General features: G+C 44.2%; 1 protein-coding gene across 1 annotated transcript in view; it reads right to left on the bottom strand.

Annotated features, from left to right (window-relative positions):
• Positions 1 to 11,449: 11,449 nt before the first annotated feature.
• The window catches only part of saxo2 (stabilizer of axonemal microtubules 2), a 53,810-nt gene continuing 40,562 nt past the window's right edge, over positions 11,450 to 24,697 (bottom strand). The window contains exons 2-4 of the mRNA XM_078241002.1: positions 24,319 to 24,498; positions 14,218 to 14,420; positions 11,450 to 12,435 (exon numbers count right to left, since the gene is read on the bottom strand). Coding sequence (XP_078097128.1) covers positions 11,450 to 12,435; positions 14,218 to 14,420; positions 24,319 to 24,498 — 1,369 coding nt within the window. The remainder of the gene's footprint in view (positions 12,436 to 14,217; positions 14,421 to 24,318; positions 24,499 to 24,697) is intronic.

Below are 24,697 nucleotides of genomic sequence, written 5' to 3' on the forward strand. Positions count from 1 at the left end.
CGAGGTTTGTTCCCGCTTTTGACTACCACGACCTGCGCTCTCCACGGACTAGCACTGGCCTGTATGATCCCTTCCTTGAGGAGCCGCTGAACCTCAGATCTAATAAAGATCCGGTCCTCAGCGCTGTAACGCCTACTTTTAGTAGCGATGGGCTTGCAGCCAGGTACCAGATTTTTAAAAAGGGATGGTGTCGTGATCTTCAGGGTGGATAAATTGCACGCGGGGCGCTTTGGGCAATTTGGAGGCTGCGGCTGATTCCCTACTGCCAGTGAAGGGAGTGGCCCACCGTACTGTAGGATCACACTCTTCATGTGGACCATAAAGTTTAGTCCGAGAATTGGCGCGCAAAGTTGAGGTAGCACAAGGAGCCTGTATTGCTCGTAAACTGTGCCCTGTACCTCAAGAGTTACCATACATCGTCCTTGGATCGGTACAGACCGGGACTGTGATGCCATGGAAATTGTCTGTTTGGCAGGGAGAACCCGGAGTCCACACCTTTTAGCAGTTTCAGGGTGTATGAAACTTTCGGTGCTCCCACTGTCAAACAGACAATTCACAGTTCTGCCACTAACCTTTACCTCCATCATAGAATGTTCCAGTCTGTAATGCCTGGTCTGATCCAGAGAGATCGACGCCACCGTTGGCCCCTGGGCGTCACTGCATGCTGCCGATGTGGATGCTGAGGACCCCTGCTGGTCGCTGCTGCATGCTGCCGATGTGGATGCTGAGGACCCCTGCTGGTCGCTCCTAGTCGTCGTGGACCATGATGGCCGCCCCCATGAATCGCACATGGGCGAGGGCGCCAAGCGCAGCGACTCCTGGTGGTCTTCCTCCTCCTCTGTCTGCCACGATGGCGCCGTCCTGAGATCGCACGTGGTCGGACCTCGTGGGTACTGCGACGCCGAAAGAGATGGTCTCCGTTCTGGAGGGTTACAAGCTGCACTGCCGTTTTTAGGTTTGGACCTGCAGACTTTGCCGTAGTGGCCTTTTTTACCGCACTGGCTGCAGATTGCCGTTCTTGCCGGACACTGTTGCCGTGGATGCTTGGCCCCTCCACAAAAATAGCATCGCTGGCCACCTGGAGCTGCCGCCGTCGTCGAATCGGTCTGGGAGCGCGGGTTCGCGGGGCGAGGAGGGAGCAGAGCTTGCTCCAACCACGTTGACTGCACGTGGTCCTCGGGGTACAGCGCCAAGCTCTTCGACGCCGCCTCCAACCTCACGGCCATCCCCATTGCCTGGGTCAAGTTGAGTTTCCCCTTTTCTAGCAATTTAAGCCTGATGTACGAGGACCCTACCCCTGCTACGAACGCGTCTCGGGCGAGGTCGTACATATACTGCTCGGCGGAGACGTCCTTACAGTCGCAACCCCTGGCAAGCTGCAGGAGCTCATTGGCATAATCCTCTATGGTTTCGCCCGACTGCCGACGTCGTGTAGCGAGGAGGTAATGAGCATGTATCTCGTTGGGTGGCATAATGTACCTATTCTTTAGGAGCTCGACGGCACCCTGGTAAGTGGGAGCTGCACGAATGGCTAGGTAAATCGTGTCGCTTACCCTCGCGTGGAGGACCTGGAGTCTATCACTGTCCGTAGTGATAGCTACCGAGGCTGCCAGGTAGTCCTCAAAGCACTTCCACCAATGGTCGAATGTGTTAGCTGCACCGACCGCACGTGGGTCCAGTGTCAGACGATCCGGTTTTAGGATCTGTTCCATACTCTCTGTTTTTTTTTCTTCTTGTTGCACAGTTGTGAGTTTTCTGTTTACTTTATTAAATTGATGCGCGTCAATAAGCACATGGAATCAAGGCTTCGGTATTGAAGGCTTTAATAAAGTAACAAGGGAACTACTAACACGAATACACCAGTTCAGACTGAAGGGGTCCTGCCGGAGCAGGGGGTCTTATACCCTGCCACCGGAGGCGGGACCCCACTGGAATGTGCCACGATAACTCTCATAACAGGTAAACACCCTAACCCAACAACATAGTACAACCCCCACAGTAATAACACCCTAGCCCAACAGTAACATGGTAACAAACCCCAGTGGTGAACCAACGATGGTTCACCACAACAGCCAACCAGATCTTAAAGATACAGACAATGTGGGTGGAGGGAGCATTAAGCACAGGTTAAAGAGATGTGTATTGTCTCCAGACAGGACAGCCCGCAAGTCCAGGAGGCAAGCTGTGGGGGTTACTGATAATGTGACATAAATCCAACATCCCGGTTTAGGCCGTCCTCATGTGTGCGGAACTTGGCTATCAGTTTCTGCTCAGTGACTCTGCGCTGTCGTGTGTCGTGAAGGCCGCCTTGGAGAACGCTTACCTGAAGATCAGAGGCTGAATGCCCGTGACTGCTGAAGTGCTCCCCCACAGGAAGAGAACAGTCTTGCCTGGTGACCTGGTGAACAGGAAGATAGGGTGAAAGGGACGGATGGGATGCCCTTTCAGAGAGCTGGTGCAGACTCGATGGGCTGAATGGCCTCATTCTGCATTGTGGGGATTCTATGGATTCTCTGGTACTTTGTACTCCGGTCCTCTGTATAGAAAGGCCAGCTTCCTATTTAGTCTTTTTGATTATTTTCTGTTCTTGTTCTTGACAAATTCCAGGATGGTGGGGACCCCACACAAGGGCTGGACTTTACACCCCTCCGCAGTTTGAAGGTGGAGGTGCTCGTAAAGTGCAGCGCAAGGCCAACCTGCACGTACTCGACTGGTCTCACATTTTATTAAGGGTGATCAATGGAGGTGGTCTGCTTGACCTTGTACCAATTTAATGGCCATTTAATGGCCCCATCCCTACCTGCCACTATTTTACCCATGGCACAGGGGGAATCATGCCAGTCAGTAAGCTTGGAAGCTTTAGTTGTGTGGGCAGGTAGTGGGCAAGGTGGGAGGAACGCATCCTACAGGAATCCCCTTTGTCCATTGGAGGCACCTCCACCCAGGTTGGACATCCCCCTTAACCCTGCCCCCCCTCTCAAAACCAGCTCTCTTCACTTCCCCTCATACCCATCACCAGGGCCTCCCTGACCTGGCTCTGGCGATACCCCAGACTAACACCCCAGCAATGGCACTGTTGACACCTGGTGCAACTATAGAGTTGCTGGCCATCCTATTGGCTAATTGATAAGTCTTGCCTTGAGCTAATTAATGCGACTTCAAATTCACACAGCTGCACAGCTGGTGCCAACCAGCATTTCAGGCATGGGCCAAAATGGTGCGTGTTGCAAAAGTGGACAGCTAAAAGTGTAAATAATTTGCCACATGAGGTCAGGCAACAAGTGAAGGGGAAGTAACGTTAGTTGGACTCCATTCTAATAGAGCACCTATGCATGCACGCAAGCACACACACACACAGGTGCAATGGTCACCCTACCCCAGAGTGGATGCACTGCAGTGTGGCTGTGAGGTGTGACTGAGCTGTTGCCACTGAGGGCCATGTACCCTGACATTTTGGTCTTGTTGTGGTTGGTGCAAGCAGCTGAAGCTTTAGTTGCCCTGACGGAGTGGATGGGGTCATGCATCCTTTTGTGGCATTGTGTTGCTGACCTCTTCTGTACCCCCGGCACTGACAGCATCGACCACCTGTGCCCGTGCAGGTTTGGTTTTCCTGCTCAGCCTCCTCCTCCTCCCATCAGCCGGGTGCAGTACATTTCTCCAGGCCTGCAAGGACGACACGCAGGGAGTCATTACTGAAAACACTCCCAGTCCCACTCTTGCCACCGGACTTATCTCAGATGGGTGAATTCTGCCAATGCTTCAGTTTGAAGACCTTTCTCAATTCCTGAATATCAAATATCACCCAATGTGGTCTCCTCTATATCAGAGAGACCAAACTTAGACTGGGTGATCGCTTTGCTGAGCATCTTCTGTCTGTACGCAATCAGGACCCCGACCTTCCCATTGCTTGCCATTTTAACACTCGATCCTGCTCCCGTGCCCATGTGTCTGTCCTTGGCCTGCTGCAATGTTCCAGTGATGCTCAATCCAAACTGGAGGAACAGCATCTCATCTTCCGGCGAGGCACGCTACAGCCTTCCTGTCTCAACATTGAATTCAACAACTTCGGATGACTAGCTCCACCCCACTTCGACCCCTTTGTTTTCATTTTATTTCATTTTTTACTGTTCTCTACCTTTTATTTCTTTATTGTCTTTCTTTATTTTTCTTCCCCCTCACTCTTTCCCCATTTTATCCTCCCTTTTCTTACCTTTTCTCCCCCCTTTGCTTCCCCTTTCCCCCTATTTTACTTGTCTCCCACCCATCCATCTCCCCCTTCCTCCCACATCTGCATCTTAGAAATCATAGAAACCCTACAGTACAGAAAGAGGCCATTCGGCCCATCGCGTCTGCACCGACCACAATCCCACCCAGGCCCTACTCCCATATCCCCACATATTTACCCGCTAATCCCTCTAACCTACGCATCTCAGGACACTAAGGGGCAATTTTTTTTTTTAGCATTGCCAATCAACCTAACCCGCACATCTTTGGACTGTGGGAGGAAACCGGAGCACCCGGAGGAAACCCACGCAGACATGAGGAGAATGTGCAAACTCCACACAGACAGTGACCCAAGCCGGGAATCGAACCCAGGTCGCTGGAGCTGTGAAGCAGCAGTGCTAACCACTGTGCTACCGTGCCGCCCCTTATCTGCCACAGCTTACCTTCTGATTTCAGCTTCTCTGCCATTTAGCCATTCACACCTTCTATTCTCTCCATGGACTGCCATTGGCAGCCTTTTCCCCTTGTTTTTGTGGCTATGACTCATCTTTCATTCCTACAGTATAAATACCTCCCACTTTCTATGCCTTTCAGCTTTGACAAAGCGTCATCTGGCCTTGAAACGTCAGCTCTTTTCTCTCCTTACAGATGCTGTCAGGCCTGCTGAGATTTTCCAGCATTTTCTCTTTTGTTTCAGATTCCAGCATCCGCAGTAATTTGCTTTCATCCCGAATATCAAACCTTCCCTCCTGTTTTCACGTATTAAGTTTTTAGTGACAAGTTTTCCCATTATATATTTGTCTTTATATTTATATTTCTCAGCTCTGATCAAAGGTCATCAAGCTGAAATATTAAGCAGAGTTTTCTATTAAAGAGATTAAGTGCGGTGGCAGGTGGTTTCAGCAGTGTTTATCCTGCTGCTCAGAATGGTGCGAACTCACACCCAATTCCACACTTGGAAGCTCATTAATTATGCACAGGTGAGTATCAACTCAAATCACCTGACAAGTTGGGAGCTGATTCATCCACCCGACATTCACTGGCAGGGTCAAAAGTCCTTTTTAAATACCCATCTTTCTCCAGAAGACCCACAGAGATGTCTTCTGCACTCAAGGTGAAGTCCTTAAGCCTTAAGAAGGCAGTCCCTTACTTCACCCACCAGGCCCTCGGGGCACTGATCAGAAGAATGTGGGTGCGTGGATGCCCTGTATCCCAGGGATGGCTCCAGGAAGTACACCCGCCTCAGGTCTTCAGCCTGGGAGGCTGCTACACAAGTAGTTAGTGCAGCTGGCAACTGTGTCCGAAATGCCATCCACTGCAGGAAGAAGATAAATTATCTCATCCTTCAACTTCCTTCAATTTCAACTCTCATTATGGCTTCTTGTACTGAAATGGTTATCCCCTTCAGGGTTCTCACACAACCATTAGCTGTGGGCACATATCACCGTTCATTCTCCCATGGAAACTTTCACATCATCACCATTCCATCTATCGTGCTGTTCACACTCCATCCACTGGCCTTTCTGGGGAGGACTCAGCACACACAGGAGGCACTGCTCTCACTGAGCTCAAGGGGGCTGCAGTTGAGCTGGCTGGGAGGACAGGGATCACTCCTCTGAGGAAGGGGAGATTGGTCCTACCAGCAACTGAGTATAGATCACAGTTCCATCACTTCATCAAATCCTGACAATCACACTGAGTCACTGAGACCCTCCCTCTCACCTCCCAGTCCGACTCTGGCATCCTTCTCCAGTCTCCCTCCCAGGTCTCCTCCCTTACCCCTGTTCTGACTCCACTGGCCATCAATTCCAGCACTAGTTTGTTTCCTTTCTGGCATCAGAATTCCATTTCAAATCTCAGCAGGACAGCTAAGAATTTGAATTGAGATTTTAACCAGGAATCTGGAAATTGAAAAATGTTGCCACCAGTAGAAGTAACCATGAAGGTTTGGAAGTGTCATAAAAACCCAAGTAGTTCCTTTTGCGAAAGAGGCCTTGCATTTTTCCTTGATCTGGCCTGAACATACCTGCGGACCCACAACAACATGGGTGAGTTGTAATTTTCCTCTGAAGAGGCTAAGAAAGTGACTCATTTATATCAAAACCATCAAGAAAAATGTCCAACATCACCAATCATGTCAGCCTTGCTGTCACTGTCCAAAGAAAAGGGCAGCATGGTGGCACAATGGTTAGCACTACCAGGGACCCAGTTTGATTCTCGGCTTGGGTCACTGTGCGGAGTCTGCACGTTCTCCCCGTGTCTGCGTGAGTTTTCTCCGGGTGCTCCGGTTTCCTCCCGCAGTCCGAAAGGCGTGCTGTTTAGGTGCATTGGCCATGCTAAATTCTCCCTCAGTTTACCCGAACAGGTGTCAGATTGTGGCGACTCGGGAATTTTCACAGTAACAGTAGGAATATGTTCGGCACAACTTGTGGGGCCGAAGGGCCTGTTTTGTGCTGTAGTTTTTCTATGTTTCTATGTTTCTAACTTCATTGCAGTGTTAATGTAAGCCTACTTGTGACACTAATAAATAAACTTTAAAAAAATGTCTGAGGTTTTCTCTGAAAGTTCAGAATGTTTCAGTTTTGCAAAGCCCTTGTTAAGAGTGGAAATTCTCCTCAGTAGCCCAGGGGTTTGGATCGAGAACATGGGAAGATGCTGGGCGGGACTTTCCAGCCTCACGCATCCCGAAACCATAAAATCCTGCCTGAGGTCAACGGACCTTTCCATTGTCCGCCCCCTCACTCCCTCCGATTCCCGTAGCGGGCGGGGCAGTAAAATTCCAGCCACTGTTTCCATTGGCAGGAAGGTTAATAACCAGACACAGACTGAAGATAATTGGCAGAAAAACAACAGGGGGGCCATGAATAGAATTATTGTTATGCAGTCAGTCATTATCATTTGAAATGTGTTGCCCAACAGAATGGTGGAAGCAAATTCAGTGATGAGTTTCAAAAAGGAATTGGATAAATAAATTTTAAAAAATAAGAATGTGGAAGAACAATGGAGCAAGGTTAATTGTACAAACAACCAGTATGAGGTCAAATGGAGTCTTTCAATGCTGTAAGATTCTGTGCTCCCTGAGGGTGGCTCAGGACATTGTCATACCCTAACATGCTGTGAAGACATGAAGCTTGATTTCAGGTGTAAATTAATACCAATATGTGTGCATGTGTGAGTGCAGAATTTCTATTTTTTTTCTCAAGGTCTGAGCAAAGAATCTTACTGCCTTTCTTTCATAGCGGCCAAAATCTGCCTGGAGTAACACATCATTAACAATGCCGAAATCATCCTGTAATTCGAGGACTGAGCAGATACGCTGTAATTTGCAGATTTCCAGAACTTGATTTACTCTGCTCCACTGCTAGCTCCCCTGCATTTGTACATGGATTGCCCATTGAACTGAGCAAATGAAGTCTGGTGTCGTAATTAATTTTGCCAACACGATAATTGTTATCAAAATGCTAATCAATTTTTCTGGCCCATTAAAGGAACAATTTAAACTGTTTTATTCCAGTAGTTAGTGAACACTGTCGGCACGCTGGCACAGTGGTTAGCACTGCTGTCTCACAGCGCCAGGGACCCGGGTTCGATTCCTGGCTTGGATCACTGTCTGTGCGGAGTCTGCATGTTCTCCCTGTGTCTGCGTGGGTTTCCTCTGGTTTGCTCCCACAGTCCAAAAGACGTGCTGGTTAGGTGAATTGGCCATGCTAAATTCTCCCTCAGTGTACCTGAACAGGTGCCGGAGTGTGGCAACTAGGGGCTTTTCACAGTGACTTAATTACGGTGTTAATGTAAGCCTATTTGTGTAATATATAACAGTTTGAGATTTTAAGGGCTGAATAATATATAGGGTAGATCGCTGCACCCCCACTCCCCTCCACTTTGGAAACCATGTTGATGTTGAGTCGACACCACCCTGCAGCCATAAAGGACTGTAGGGTGGACTGGTGCTGGCCAAGTGGGACTTCAAACCTTTTCTGGGGCAGAGGTCCCTCCCTCTGGAGCTGCCAGTCAATCAGACTGGCTGGCAGCTCCGTCAGTCCTGGCACCATCAGGAAGGCGTCAGTGGCTGCTGTCAGTTCTGCTGGAGAAGAAAGTACCCCAGCGTCTTGGAACCTGCGGCAGGTAAGTCTGGGGTTTTGGGCTGGGAGGTTTGGGTGCATTAGGGAGAGGGAATGTGGAGCAATGGGGGAGTAGGAGGTTTTAAGAGAGGAAATGAGTAAAAAGGAAGGGGCAATTGGACCTAAAGAGGGGCCAACCAGTGATCGGTAATAGAGCCCCCAAAGAAGAACCCCCCACCTTCCCTCCTGCTTTTTAAGCACTTGAGTTAAAGATTGGGCTTCCTCCTCCCACTCTGCTGCCCACACAAAACATTAATTGGCTTGATAACATGCTTAATTGACCCTTAATTATTTATTTACATGTGGCAGGCAGGCTGCTGATTTTGGTTCCTGCCCGCCTGTCCCTTGGGCTGCATAGGAAGGTGATGGAATGGGCATTCCCTCCATTATACATGTTCCCCCCTCGCCCTGTGGGAAGAACGCCCACATCAAAATATCGAATGTTATTTTTTTCCTTCTTTCCTTTCTGTCTGTTTTCTCTCTTAATCCAATCTTTCTTTCCTTCTCTTTATTTCTCCTTCTGTACCTGATTTACTATTCTTTTTCTCCTCTGTTTCTTCCTCAATTCTTAAACCTCTTTGGTTAAGGAGACTAGACTGCTGGTCTCATTGCTTACCAAGGTAAGCAGCTCACACTTTCAACAACTGACAGGGCAGAAATGCTCAAACTGAAGGGTGCAGAAAAATGTCCAACAGGAATCAGGTCCAGGAAGATCCGGTCCGTTGATACAGAATGGGGAAGGAACTCATTCTGAAGGAAAGATTAATCAGGATTGCACCATGTTGAGATTGGTGACATGAAGGCTGACTTTAACAACCATTTTTTTTAGAAGAAATCTAAAAGAGAAAGATAATCAGAAGGAACACATATTTTTAATATGTTTAAGTTCTCTGTTTCCTATTGAGCGCAGGTTTCAAACTTCCACCCTGTATAAAGTCTGCTAAAACCAAATGGTTGGGTTTTTTCCACTGATGTTTAGGGATTATGTTTAAATAAGAATGTTTACCAATACAAGCAAGTGGTTATATTAAACTGTCTAAATAATTTATCCAATAGCATGGAGTTGATAATTATCCCAAATTTTCCACTGATTAAGTATAATTACTTAGAACAGAGTGGACATAATCAAGGCCAGTGGAATGTTCAATTTATTCTACCAGTGGGAACAACTTGATAGTTACTAATCCTTATTATGCACTCTGTTGATGAACAAGTTCAAAAGTGATTATGTAATTAATTGCATTTTCTTAAGTATTGTTATGAAGAATAATGAACGTGGGTGTGGGAGTTATACCACTGGCTATGCCCAGAAAGCTCTTTGTGCCTTTGCGGATACCAGTGGCAATTAAAATTTCTGGAATGAAAACTGGATTAGTTTATCCAGGAAGAACAAGTTGGCTACATTTCTGTTTAGACCATTTGTAACTCTGGCCACTACATGCAGACATGCCTACTCCAGTTGTCTCCAACTTATAGTTCAGCCAGATGCAATTTATAGTTTTGTGCATTGATATAACAATTTTTTAATGTGGATAAATAGGATCTGTGAATATTTTGGCATTTGTTATGTGCCATCACTTTTCCATCTGACTTCAGGCACAGAGATAATATTCTCACTCTGTGTAGCTTACTGGGCGGGATTTTATGGCCTTGCATATCCCGAAACCGCAAAATCCCGCCCGAGGTCAACGGACCTTTCTATGGTTCGTCCCTTGCTCGCTCCAATTCCCATGGCGGGCAGGATGGTAAAATTCCGACCATTATTTTACATGTAACTAATTATGGGAAGGGTGACTACAAGAGTGGGAAGGAAGCAAATGTCCTGAACTCTTCTCCTGGAGGTGTATGTGGAAAGAACCCCTCCACAAGTTTAACAACTTTCCTCTCTGAGGAAGGTGAAGTTGTGAGAGGAGAGATGGGTGTACCATCACCAAACACTCCAAAGGGGCGGGATTCTCCAATACCATTCACCCTGCCCCCGCTACCGGCGAGAAATTGAGAATTTGGCGCTCAGTCAAAACTCCATTCACTGCAGCGGGACCGGAGAATCTCAGCCATGGGCAAGGTTTCTGCTGCAGATGCCTGTGACAGAGCCAACCAAATTACAATCCCTGCTCACTACATCTAACATGACACTTTGAAATTTAAAATTAGTGCCTCTTAAAAAAAAACACACAGAATATGTCAGCAAAACTTTAATGAATAAAAATAAACTAATCAATTTGGAAGATGATACAGAATCACAACTGTCATTTGCTAACTTATTTTCATGTCTGAGGATTTTTCAGTGTAAATACCAACATCAACTTTTGAATCTACTCCTACCTAGAAAATTACTTGGTATGATACAAAGGTGAAAATCAGACTTGTTACACATAACAAAAAAGGGGTGGATCAATCAGAATGCTTTCCAATAATTATCTCAAAGTGTGGAAATCTTTTTATCACTGTGATTTCACAGAAAGGCACAACGTCATTTTAGTTGATGATAATTATACTGAGAATTTGACTAAATTTGAAAGGGCCTATCGTGATAATTATGCGCTGTCTGAAAATATTAAGTAGATGATTACTGAATAGAGCGTTCTGGGGATAATATATTTCGATTATATATATTTCTCATTGTGATTAATATTCTAGAGACAGGAGCCTTGTTTTTGTTCATTGTAAAGTTATGAAATAGCTAAATTATTTGGGTAATTACAAACAGGACAATTTTCAGGATTCTAAAATAAGTACTTGAATGGTTTGACATTGAATGGATTATAGGAGTGATAGATACTAAATAGTGGACATTGTAAAAAATCAGCCAGGTTCAAGACACCTTGCTGTGTCTGTTTTAAATATACCAACAATTCAATTTTTTGAAGTAATCATCTGAATTGAAATTGAAAAAAATGTCGCTTCTGATATTTTTAAGAATATACTTATTTCATTAATAAAGTTGCTCAATATAAAAATAGACCAAATGAATTGTAATTAGAGGGAGCAAAAATTCAATGTCAATGCTTTTTTTCAGAGTAAGACAAAGAAATTGTAATTCGCATTACACAATGAGTTTGGTATTTGGTACATAACTAACATTAAAGTTGCACCTGAAGACTTTAGGATGCTACAGCCACTTCTTTAGGAATATGCATTTCATTTGGCACCGCCAGCTTTTCCTCTGATGGGGTTGTCTTGTGGAAGAATTTATGACCACGTGAATCAGTGCTTTCGTAGATATAGCCTGGTGGAGTAGGATAGCTTGCAGGACAGACTTCCAGCTTCTTTGGTGTATACTCAGTACGATATAAGGTTCCAGCATCAAATGGTATTGCACTATGTAGAGGAGCATCTGATGGTTTGAAGCTCTGAGTTAGCTTAATTGGATGAGGGACAAAATTGGCTTTAAAGGTTGTTAAACCATCAAATTTTGCATCTGGTATTCCGATTTCTTCAATTCTTTTGATTATCTCTGGCTTCTTTAGATCCCATGATTTGAAGTCATCTTTCATTGTAGTGCTCCCTTGAAAGGGAGCATGCACCTTTCTTGCACTTGCAGGTTTAAATGGAGAAGGTGGCTTGACTTTATGCCCAACATAATCAAGGTGGGAAGTGCTATTTAAATCCATTGCACCATCTGGTTGCACATAATCTGGATGCTTGTGGACATATGGCAAGGTGAAAGGCCAAGCCTGAAAACGATCACGGAATTCTGAGTTGCCATCAAAGGGCGCGTCTGATCCTATCTTGCCAGGATCAGGTTTGAAGCTTTTAGTAGGATCTCCATGCAGCCCTCTGAAATCACGACGGTGAGTGGTGATACTGTCAAAAGGTTTATCACTTGGTTTGTATTCATCTGGTGGCCTAACATATCGTTCCCCCAGCGGATGAGGAACATAAGCAATTTTGTGATTTGTTAGACCATCAAAGGGGACATCAGAAGCCCTTTGTGAATCGGGTGGTTTGAAACTCTCCCTCAGTGCATATACCTTGGGACCAAAGTCATCTTGAAATGTAGATGGATTTCCAAACCGTGCTTTAGGAGGGCAGTAAACTTCTGGAGCTTTAGGCTTTCTTTTGGGAATGTCCCATAGTCGATAATCATCTTTTTAGAAATAAAAAGTGCTAGTATATTAGCTTATGGCTTCATAAATATATTGGACAATACTTTTAAGCTAATGGATATGAGGACATATTGCGTTTTCACAAAAGTCTTAGCAAAATTAAAATGTTAGTTACCATATCACATCCCAATATTTTTGCCCCAGCATTGTAGAAAATGGGAGATAGGGAGATGACTCTGCTTATTAATTACAAAGGTGAATAATTATCTACTTTACACTCTCACATGGAGCAGTCTGAATGTAATTAACACATAAATATTAAAGTTCAAATAATCCTGCATTTGAAAAAGTACATAAAATCATGTCAAACACACATTGTGGATGGGATTCTCTGGCCGCCTCCCTGCGGCGTGTTTCTCGGGGGTGGGAAGTAGTGTGCCTCTGGCCAGTGGCAGGATCTTCTAATCCTGCTGTTATCAATGGGATTTCCCATTGATTCCACCCCACACTCCCAAGAAACCTGCAGCGAGGTCGCTCCATCAGCAGAATCGGAAGGTCCCGCCAGCGTGAAGAACTGGAAGAGTTCACCCTGTATGTTGCACAATGTACTTAACATGATTTAAAGATATAGTGACAATGATATTCATCTCATTGCTGCCCTGCTTTTGAGAGTGCATTTGCCACTACTACTCAGCGCTAAGCACTTGTAGCATTGGGAGTAAAACATAAGGTGAATATTCTTCAAGAAGTCCTCTCCTTTGAGGAATGTGGACTTCAACCGGGTTACTTTCAAAGAGAATTTTCAGGCATACATTCATCACTTGCTACCATTTTGTGGGCTGGATGTTTTGAAAGAGTATAATAGTCAAATTGTATCCCCAGGCTACCATTGCAACAACAGTTGTCTCAACTGTAACCTGCAACAAAACAAGACACTTGTGGCTGTGGAATCTGTTCAAACCACTACCATGGGCAATTGAAACTCCAAGATTTGAAACTTCAAGTGATTGTGAATAAGGGTTTTACCCATTCTCTTTGCGAAATACTGCAGGCAATTAACTTTTAATTTGTCCTGTTGGATGTGGCTGGCAAAACTGTACTTCCTGCCTATCCCAGTGTCCTAAACTGTTTTTCACAGCTGGCTGGCTTGCTAAATCTCTTCGGAGGGCATTATAAGTCAACCAGATAGTGAAAAGCTGAGCTGTGTATAGATCAAGCCTGGTACAAACTCCCTTCCTTGAATCCATCGGGTTTTTGTATCAATATGACAGCTTGATCAGGGTGGCATGGTGGCACAGTGGTTAGCACTGCTGCCTCACAGCACCGGGGACCCGGGGATCGATTCTAGCCTTGGGTGACTTTCCTGTGTGGAGTTTGCACATTCTCCCCAGGGGTTTCCTGGGTAAGATGATCTTTCGGAGAGTCGGTGCACACTCGATGGGCCAAATGGCCTCTTTCTGCATTGTCGGGATTTTATGGTTCATGGTCATTTTTTAATGCCGGCGAAAAATACTAGATGCTATGAATTCATATTCACAACTGCCATGGTAGTATTTGAAGTTGCCATTTCAAGGTTGCTAGCCAGTATAAGAACCATGACATTATCATGGTCATTCGTTTATTGCTGAAAAAGGCCAAATTGTCAAAGCTTTTTGTAATTTCAACACGTGTCTTTCTCAACAACGCTCAAGTTCTGTACCACCAAATGGCTATTTGTACACAGATATGTATAAAGACATCCTATTACTTGCTGCAATTATAGTGTGCAGGCTTTATGAAGGAAGGGATTAGAAATTAACATTTTCAGTAATTTTAGAATTTACCTTTATATGTTGGTACAGTGTCTACTTTTGCTCCTTTCCCAGGTTTTGTTGGTGGAGGGCGCATACTTTGGACAGGCTTAATTTTGTGAGGGCCAAAGTCTGTCTTGTAGGTTGTATGATGATCTATCTCACCAGATTTTGGTCTGTAATCATGCTGAAAAGGCTCTGGTCGATGTGTAATTTCATAAGGTATATAATCTGTTCTGCAGATGGGAAAATAAGAATCAAATGTTTCTGTAATGTATCACAGAATTCCTACAGTACAGAAGGAGGACATTCAGCCCATCGAATCTGCACCAACTATTTGAAGGAACATCTTATCCAGGTCCACCCCCAGGCCTACCCCATGCATTTAACCTGCTAATCCCCCTAACCTACATATCTTGGGACACTAAAGGGGCAATTTACCATGGCAAATCCACCTAACCCGCACATCTTTAAACTGTGGGAGAAAACCGGAGCATTGGGAGGAACCCACGCCAACACGGGGAGAATGTGCAAACTCCACACAGTCACCCAAGGGTGGAATCAAACCCGAGTCCCTGGTGCTGCGAGGCAGCAGTGCTAACCACTGTGCCACCCCAAAGTAGTTAACTTATTGCTTTAACCTCTTAATCATTTACTCAGCAGAAGAATAAAATGGGCTGACTTTGTTAAAAATGGGAGAAAATATCCAAAAAACACTGAAGGAATTACAAAGGCTTTCAAACATACATTCTGTGAGAATTCAGTCTTTTTAGCACCAAAGAAATATTTGCATCCAGTCATAACCCATACACAATAATAATGATCCTTTCATTCTTCGCAAATGGCCAATGAGCCAGTCAACCAGTAAGAATGCAATATGTTGAGAAATTCAGCTGTTGAATGTTCAAACGTTGCAGACTATGTATGAACACCAGCAAAAAACAGGCTGCTTTACCAATGAGGCCCTGGTTGGCACAGCAATGGGAGTGATGCACACCTATAATTGGTGGGTAAGGCAGTTCCCTGGCATGCAGAAGAAGTCATTTCACATGGCAACGCATGAGAGACTGCAGCAACACTTCTCTGCCAAGCAGAGGACATGGTAGGAGATCAGAAAAAAGGAACTTGAATGATAAGTACAAAAGCATTAGCATAAATGTGACCTACTAAATAAATTAAAATAAATGTCAGCATCTATGATTCTATGATTAATTGTATTATTGACATGAGAGTAAGTTATACCTATAAGAGGTACATAGGCCTTAGTTCTTTTTACTTACAAATAATATTAATAGTGGATTAAAAGTGAAATAAAGCAGGTATACAAATGATCATATACATGATTGAGAGAGAACATACTATAAAAATGCACATTAAATCACCAGGAGGTATATTGCCTTATTAACAATAGCTATTAAAGTGTTTCCATTTACAGCTATGAATAGATTGTGTTAATCAAAGTACTCTATCTAAGGCTCCTCTGATTAGATTGGTGCTCCTCACATTCTATAATCTCACTCCTGTGATTACAGATGCTGTAACTGTATTTGCACTTAGTTTATAGAATCATAGAATCTACAGTACCATTTGGTCCATTGAGCATGTACTGACAACAATCCCACTCCCAGGTCTCATCCCTGTAACCCCACATATTTACAGTCCTAATCCCCCTGAAACTAAGGGGGAATTTATCATGGCCAATCAACCTAACCCGCACATTGGACTGTGGGAGGAAATCAGAGCACCCGGAGGAAACCTATGCAGACATGGAGAGAACGTGCAAACTCCACACAGTCACCCGAGGCTGGAATTGAACCCAGTTCCCTGGCACTGTGAGGCAGTAGTGCTAACCACTGTGCCACCGTGCCACCCCAAAGTTTCACACCTCTTAAGCAGTTAACCAGCTTATTAACCACCATATTTTTGTTAAGAGTGATTTCTCAGCCTGGCAGGTATTAGACCTGATGCATTGGAGAGTCAGTCAGGGTGCGAACCTTCAACGCTCTCAAAAGGAGTCAGCTCACATGGAAACTTGACACATGCATCGAAAAATTGTAATTTCAATCGTATGCAGTGGAAGTGAACAACCAAGTATATTGGTGTAGGCATATCCAAACAACTCGGGAAGTTGTTCCCTCACAGCAATCGGTGTGTCAGGGAGAAGGGACCACACCAGCTGTCCCAAGTACAGAACTGTGTCAATCCCAGAGCCCCATATGTCCCCAACAACTGCAATGGAACAACAAGTCAACCAAGGAAAAAAGGACCACAGGAATTACACTCTCCAGACAAGGAACATCACCCAGACAAAAAGCTGATGTCAAAGAGCACACGTACCACTAAGTGACCTAAGTGTGCAATGTATCTGCAGAGAATGACTAATAGAACAAATAGTTGATAAACAGTGGGTGTATAACGGGTACCTTAGGTAACTCATAGTCACACAGGTCATATATGCAAATATGTCTTTTGTTCGCTGGGAAAAAGGAATGTTTATATCTTTTTTGATATGTAAAGGGCGATGTTTGGGTTGTGAAATGTAACCAGTCCGATGTCATGTCTGACTTGCTGTAGTTATGTGACTCTGCCATGAGGCAAGTCCACTGTTACTACTTCTGATGAGTTCAATAAAGGTTCTAAGTGAAAAGCACTGATGAAGTACTGTAGGAAAGGCTCCAGTTCTTCCACCTTATATCCTCTCATACCCACCCAACCTCCATGACTCATCTGACTCTCCCATGCCCCCTCCATTCATCCTCATATTACCCATACCCCTGCGTGCCTCACATCTCCCATCAACACTTTTGGCTCCTATGCCTTACCCATCTCTTTCTTATTTATCATGTCCCATCCATTCCCCCTCACTGAAGGTGGCAAGGGTGCAAAATGTACTCTGGGTGGGGGATTTGAATGCCCACCAAGAGTGGCTCGGCAGCAGCACTACTGATCAAGCTGGTCGGGTCCTAAAGGATATAACTGCTAGGCTGGGTCTGCAGCAGTTGGTAAAGGAACCAACAAGAGGAAATAACATACCGGACCTCATCCAAATTCAAATTCAAATTCCCCTCCAATTCAATTTTCAACCGTAGTGAGTCGGATCTCAAACAATGACGAGACAGAGTACAGGAATGAGATAGAGAATCTGGTCAACTGGTGCGGCAACAATAATCTCTCTCTGAATGTCAACAAAACGAAGGAGATGGACATCGATTTCAGGATGCGTAAAGGAGAACATGCCCCTGTCTACATCAACGGGGATGAAGTAGAAAGGGTCGAGAGCTTCAAGTTTTTAAGTGTCCAGATCACCAGCAACCTGTCCTGGTCCCCCCATTCCGACACGATAGTTAAGGAAGCCCACCAACGCCTCTACTCTCTCAGAAGACTAAGGAAATTTGACATGTCAACTACGAGTCTCACCAACTTTCATAGACGCACCATAGAAAGTATTCTTTCTGGTTGTATCACAGCTTGGTATGGCACCTGCTCTGCCCAAGACCGCAAGGAACTACAAAAGGTCGTGAATGTAGCGCAACCCATCACGCAAACTAGCCTCTCATCTATTGACTCTGAGTACACTTTCCACTCCCTCGGCAAAGCAGCTAGAATAATCAAGGACCCTCTCCCAGACATTCTCTCTTCCACCTTCTTCCGTCGGGAAAAAGATACAAAAGTCTGAGGTCACGTACCAATCGATTCAAGGACAGTTTCTTCCCTGCTGCTGTCAGACATTTGAATGGACTTACCTTGCATTAAGTTGATTTTTCTCTACACCCTAGCTATGTTTGTAACACTATATTCTGCACTCTCTCGTTTCCTTCTCTATGAGCGGTATGCTTTGTCTGTATAGCATGCAAGAAACAATACTTTTCACTGTATGTTAATACATGTGACAATAATAAATCAAATCAAATCAAAACCATCCTTACCAACCTGCCGGCTGCAGATGCATCTGTCCATGAGATGCATCTGCAGCCGGCAGGTTGGTAAGAGTATTGGTATTGGTAAGAGTGACCACCTCACAGTTCTTGTGGAGACAAAGTCCCACCTTCACATTGAGAATAACCTCCATCGTGTTGTGTCACCGTGCTAAATGGGACAGACTTCGAACTGATCGAGCAACTCAAAACTAGGCAACCATGAGGCACTGTGGGACATCAACAGCAGCAGAATTGTACTCCAGCACAATCTGCAACCTCATGGCCCAGCATATCCCCCACTCAACCATTGCCATCAAACCAGGGGATCAACCCTGGTTCAATGCAGAGTGCAGGAGGGCATGCCAGGAGCAGCACCAGGCATACCTAAAAATGAGGTGTCAACTTGGTGAAGCTACCAATCAGGACTACTTGCATGCCAAATGGCAAAAAACAGCAAGTGATAGACAGAGCTAAGTGATCCCACAACCAACGGATCAGATCTAAGCTCTGCAGTCCTTCCACATCCAGTCAAGAATGGTGGTGGACAATTAAACAACTCACTGGAGGAGGAGGCTCCACAAATATCCCCATCCTCAATGATGGAGGCGCCCAGCACATCAGTGCAAAAGATAAGGTGGAAGCATTCGCAGCAATCTTCAGCCAGAAGTGCCGAGTGGATGATCCATCTCGGCCTCCTCCAGTGGTCCTCAGCATCTCAGATGCCAGTCTCCAGCCAATTCGATTCACTCCACATGATATCAAGAAATGGTTGGAGGTTCTGGATACTGCAAAGGCAATGAGCCCTGATAACATTCCGGCAATAGTATTGAAGATTTGTGCTCCAGAACTTGCCACTCCCCTAGCCAAGCTCTTCCAGTACAACACTGGCATCTACCCAACAATGTGGAAAATTGCCCAGGTATGTCCTGTACACAAAAAGCAGGACAAATCCAACCCAGCCGATTACCGCCCAATGAGTCTACTCTCGATCATCAGTAAAGTGATGGAAGGGGTCATCAACAGTGCTATCAAGCAGCACCTGCTCAGCAATAAGATGCTCAGTGACGCCTAGTTTGGGTTTAGCCAGGATCACTCAGCTCCTGACCTCATTACAGCCTTGGTTCAAACATGGACGAAAGAGCTGAATTCCAGAGGTGAGGTGAGAGTGACAGCCCTTGACATCAAGGCCGCATTTGACTGAGTGTGGCATCAAGGAGCCCTAGCAAAACTGGAATCAATGGGTATCAGGGGGCAAACTCTCTGCTGGTTGCAGTCATACCTGGTACATAGGAAGATGGTTGTGGAGGGTCAGTCATCTCAGGTTCCAGGACATCTCTGCAAGAGTTCCTCAGGGTAGTGTCCTAGGCCCAACAATCTTCAGCTGCTTTATCAATGACCTTCCCTTCATCATAAGGTCAGAAGTGGGGATGTTCGCTGATGATTGCACAATGTTCAGCACCATTCGTGACTCCTCAGATACTGTTCAAATGCAACAAGATCTGGAAATATCCAGGCTTGGGCTGACAAGTGGCAAATAACATCCACGTCACACAAATGCCAGGCAATGGCCATCACCAATAAGAGACACCTTAACATTCAATGGTGTAACAATCACTGAATCCCCCACTGGCAACATTTTTGGGGTTACCATTAACCAGAAACTCAACTGGACTCACCACATAAACACAGTGGCTACAAGAGCATGTCAGAGGCTAGGAATACTGCGGCGAGTAACTCACCTCCTGACTCCCCAAAGCCTATCCACCATCTGCAAGGCACAAGTCAGGAGTGTGACGGAATACTCCCCACTTGCCTGGATGGGTGCAGCTCCAACAATGCTCAAGAAGCTTGACACCATCCAGGACAAAGCAGTCCGCTTGATTGGCACCACATCCACAAACATTCAATCCCTTCACCACCAACGCTCAGTAGCAGCAGTGTGTACTATCTGCAAGATGCACTGCAGCAATTCACCAAAGATCCTTAGACAGCACCTTCCAAACCCATGACCACTTCCATCCAGAAGGACAAGGGCAGCAGATAAATGGGAACACTATCACCTGCAAGTTCCCCTCCAAGTCATTCACCATCCTGACTTGGAAATATATCGCCATTCCTTCGCAGTCGCTGGGTCAAAATCCTGGAATTCCCTCCCTAACGGCATTGTGGGCCAACCCACAGAACATGGACTGCAGCGATTCAAGAAGGCAGCTCATTACCACCTTCTCAAGGGCAATTAGGGATGGGCAATAAATGGTGGCCAGCCAGTGACACCGATGTCCCATGAATGAATTAAGAAAAATGTTCCACATGTGGTTTTCATGTCCCCCGTATATCCTTCAAAGTTACTCATCCAATATCCATTATGGGAAGACCTCAAGAGGCTATGAAGCAGAAATTTTAAAAAGAACTTCTAAATTCTAATAGAGCTCTCACTCAAACACACTTCACACAAGAAGAAAATCTCATTCATAAAAAAGGTTAAATACCCGCCAGTGGTCATTCCATTATAAAAACAAACAAACATTCTAGCCAGGATTTTCTGCCCCCTCCATGATTCTGATCAATGCTCCAGCCTTCTTCATCTTCTCAGACCCTTCTGTAACATTTCCTTGGCTTCCATTTATCTTTTTACCGAGAATTCTAGATATTGCCCATTTAAGTTTTTCTAATATTCTTACTCTACTGAATCTCTTTCTGACCAGCTTTTCTTTGGTTCCAACCCTAAAATCATTACTGGATGTGCTGACAAGCATTTAGCCACATGTTGGAGGCAGGGCCAGGGAGAGAAATCATGGGCCCCGGTGCTTCTTCTGTTTTGGGGCCCTCAGGTGTCTCTGTGCAAGAGACTTTTTAAATGGCCACAGACAAAGACTAAATGGTTCACAATTGTGTCTGTTTTGTGATCAGCAAACTGAAGACTCTGCTGATTGCTATTTCTCGCTACAATATACTCTGCAACACAACTTGTGGCACAATATTACAATACCTCAAAAACACTCTTTGAAAAGCACCAAGTTAAAGTTGAATAATAGGTAAATAGACAAGATTGAAGCCAATGAAAAAGACTCTTGAGGACCATGTACAGTCTAAAACAGGTTCCTGATTCTCTATGACCCCATTACACACTTCTGTCCTGGCAATCTCGCCCCACAAAGTCCGCTCATAGTAATTCATTAGCAACGAAATAGACAGAACTCCAGGCATGATTCCAACCTTCGTTCACAAGGTAATTATGGATGACAAAGGTCATCTAGCTAGCCCAGTCCATCTCATCTATTCCAGAATGACATATGAACATAGCAGGAGTAGGCCATTCGTCCCCTCGGGCCTGCATGCTCTGCCATTTCATAATATTGCCTACATTATACCAGTGTATAATGCAAATGTACTTAATTGGCTTCTAAGCAATTTAGGACATCATGAAGGGTGCTGTATATATGTAAGTTTTGTCTTTCTTTCATTACATCTGCATGAAGTAGGCAGAGTGATGGTAGAAATGGTGCAATTGATTGCTGAGTTAAGTACCTGATTGGCACTTAATTTGGCAAGCTTTCCCAAAAAGAGGTGACAAGGGGCATTTTGCTAACTCTCCAGCCAAGTTCAAGATCCCTGTCACCTCCATTAAATATTATTCATTGTGTGACTCACATGTTATATATGTAACATTTCACCACAAAATATGAACAAAAGTAAGACTGAGTATTTATCCTAAATGGTCAATTTAGGCCCCTCCATGCCCTCTCATACTCCCCATGCCACTTCATACACACTCTGCCCCCATGCTTCCCATGTACCAGACATAGCCACTCATCCAGTATCCACTTGGGTCAGACCTCAAGATGTCTTTGAAATGGACATTAAAAATAAATAAGCTTCAACTATCCAATAGAGATGTTATTCAAATTGTCAGGAAACAGAGGTAGTTTTGAGACCTGGTGGAGTTAGCTAGTGAAAAGCCAGTGATATCCGAGGTATTTCTAAGGTTGGTGAGATCTATAGTCTGTGAACTAAAAGGGTGAAGGAATTGTGAAGCAATTAGTGGCTGGATTTGAGAGTTTGTGTGAATGTTTGCAAGTTCCTGGCTATTCAAGACAAAGGAATACTGAAAGGAAAGTTGGAAAACCTGGAGGAGAATCCTTGCTGAAAACAGCTGAGGGAAAGCATTGTTTGAAAGAACATTCTAAGGCATGTCTGTTTGAGTTGGAAGCTAGAGTCCAGTGAGATCAGTTGGCTTACAGTATAATAGTCATCTGGGGGCATTTGAAGAAAAATCCACAGAAGATTGTTTGGATGCCATCTGTCATGTGGTTTCAGAGTGGGGTGTTATCTGACCACAGTTAGCCTGTTGGGTTATAGGGACTGTGTGATTATTGAAAACCTTACAGCATACACTATATGTTGTAACTTGTATTATCCTTTAAAAAAGTGTACATTTTTGTGGAGGAGTGATGGAGTATTGTATTATAGTCAAACTTTTCATGTTTAATATATTTCGTTATTAAAAGCAAATTGGCAGTCCTGTGACTCTATACCCATGTTTTCTAATAAAAAGTCAAAGCTTTGTGCTGGAACTTTACCGCCCCGCCTACCACGGAATCACTCGAGCGAGGTCATAAAGTCCCGCCCATTGTCTTTTGAACCAGGTCCCATTCTGGGAACTTCCCATCCCGTGGTAACACCAACTGGGATCGTAACAAAATACACATCCAAATCAGAAAAAAAAATCTAATTCCTAAAAACTATTCAAAAAAGACTCCTCAGGTGATTAATTTATTGTAAAAATGGGCAAACAGTTATTCACTTATCACATCAAAGGCATATAATCATTTAATAAAATCTTAAAACAGCTAATCAAAATGTGAACATGGTTCTTGAAATGGTGCTTGAAACTTTGAAATTCAGCCAAGCATTCATGATAGGCTCAGCTGTAGCAAACCATTGGAATGTAAACAATGGAGTCCATATAAACTGAAAAAACAGATGGCCTATTTTGAACTTCATTGGATACCCTGTTAATCAAAGCAGTCCAGGAACTAGTGGTTGTTTTTTTTCTCTAAATAAAAGCATCTGAAGGTCTTTTTTCACTTAGAAGAACTGAGGGCATTTAAGTCGCTTCAGATTATTACACTCAAGCAGTGTTTCCTACAGTTTTGGGTGCATATCAAAACTTAAGTAATGCCCTCTGATGAATCACTGCAGTTAACACACATCTATGTTACAATACAGAATCCAATACAGTTATGATATTAAAAGTTGTCAAAACATGAACACTTACCCGTAAAAAGGTTCCACCTTCCTCAACAGGCATTCTCCCAGTGGTCATGAGGTCTCTTTTAGGGCTTCCAAAATCAGCATGGCACACAGAAATAGTAGTGTTGGTGGGGATACAAATTCCTATAGGGTCACAATGGCAACCTCAAACTCAGGAGAGGTGCATTTGTTGTCGTAACCCAAGGCCTTCTGGACCCACAAAAAAGCCATACAATAGTGTAGCACTTAGCTGATATTGCAAATTTGAAATTAGTACAAAGAATTCCAAGTTTTCATCATTCCCGACCCCATCACCAGATTAAATTCTGGTGCCATAGTTAACACAAAATATTTTCTTTGAGTTGACTGCATAGTTGCAGAATGCTACACAAGTTCATCATTAATTACTTTTAATGAGGTTTTAGCAAGATGTGGCTCTTATAGTTTTTGCCATTGTTCATCTATCCGTTTTGAGAGGGCATAAATATTCAGAGCAATAAACACGGGTGAAGTCTATTTGTACTTTAGAGGCACTTGACCCATTCATGTGTACTGCCAATACTATCAAACTGAGAAAAATAAGGGTCTGGATTTAAATTTGCAAATGATTTTGTGGAAGCTAATTTTGCACCCTTCTAAATTCAAATCTGTGAGAAGCAATACATTTAGACAGACAAAACCACAAAATGGTGTTGTGGAATATTTGAATGCCAAAACGTTTTATGAAGCTATGCTTAAGAATTGCCAAAGAAATGCTGTTCTTTAGGGAGATATTTTGTCTTGTATTTAAAGAAGGCTCAATAATATTAATCATGAATGAATATTACAATGCAAGGGATAAAGCATGAAGTGCTGTAACTTTGGTAGTGCAGATCAACAGGATCAGTCTAATTTGTGCATTTAATACGATTGACTAAACAATTGCCTGGTTCCATTTCAGGTACCATTGTCTTCAGACATTTACCTAAATGTTGAGGTTCCTTCCATTTTGTCACGTTTAGACAGAATTTCAGGTTTTGGTTTGAAGCTTTCCCGGGGTTTGATACCTCCATAGATAGGGTATTTTTCATTGTATTCAGTCAGCAGACAAGGCTGCAAAGTCTTGTCACCGAATCCTGTTGGCATATGTGGACAGTGATGCCGCCTGTTAAATGAAAAGGAAATAAGGTTTACTTTTTGACGGAGCAAGAATTAAACAAGTATCATAGGTGTGCTTAGATGAATTGCAAAGGTGTCACATAGTGGTCATACATAGTGCAGCCTAGAAATTACTTATTCTGTTGTATTAGTTGATCATCACTTAACAGAGGAATTATCCCATTTAAATTAATGGGGCAAGGATT

This window comes from Mustelus asterias, chromosome 24, assembly GCF_964213995.1.
Source record: "Mustelus asterias chromosome 24, sMusAst1.hap1.1, whole genome shotgun sequence".
Taxonomy (NCBI): Eukaryota; Metazoa; Chordata; class Chondrichthyes; order Carcharhiniformes; family Triakidae; genus Mustelus; species Mustelus asterias.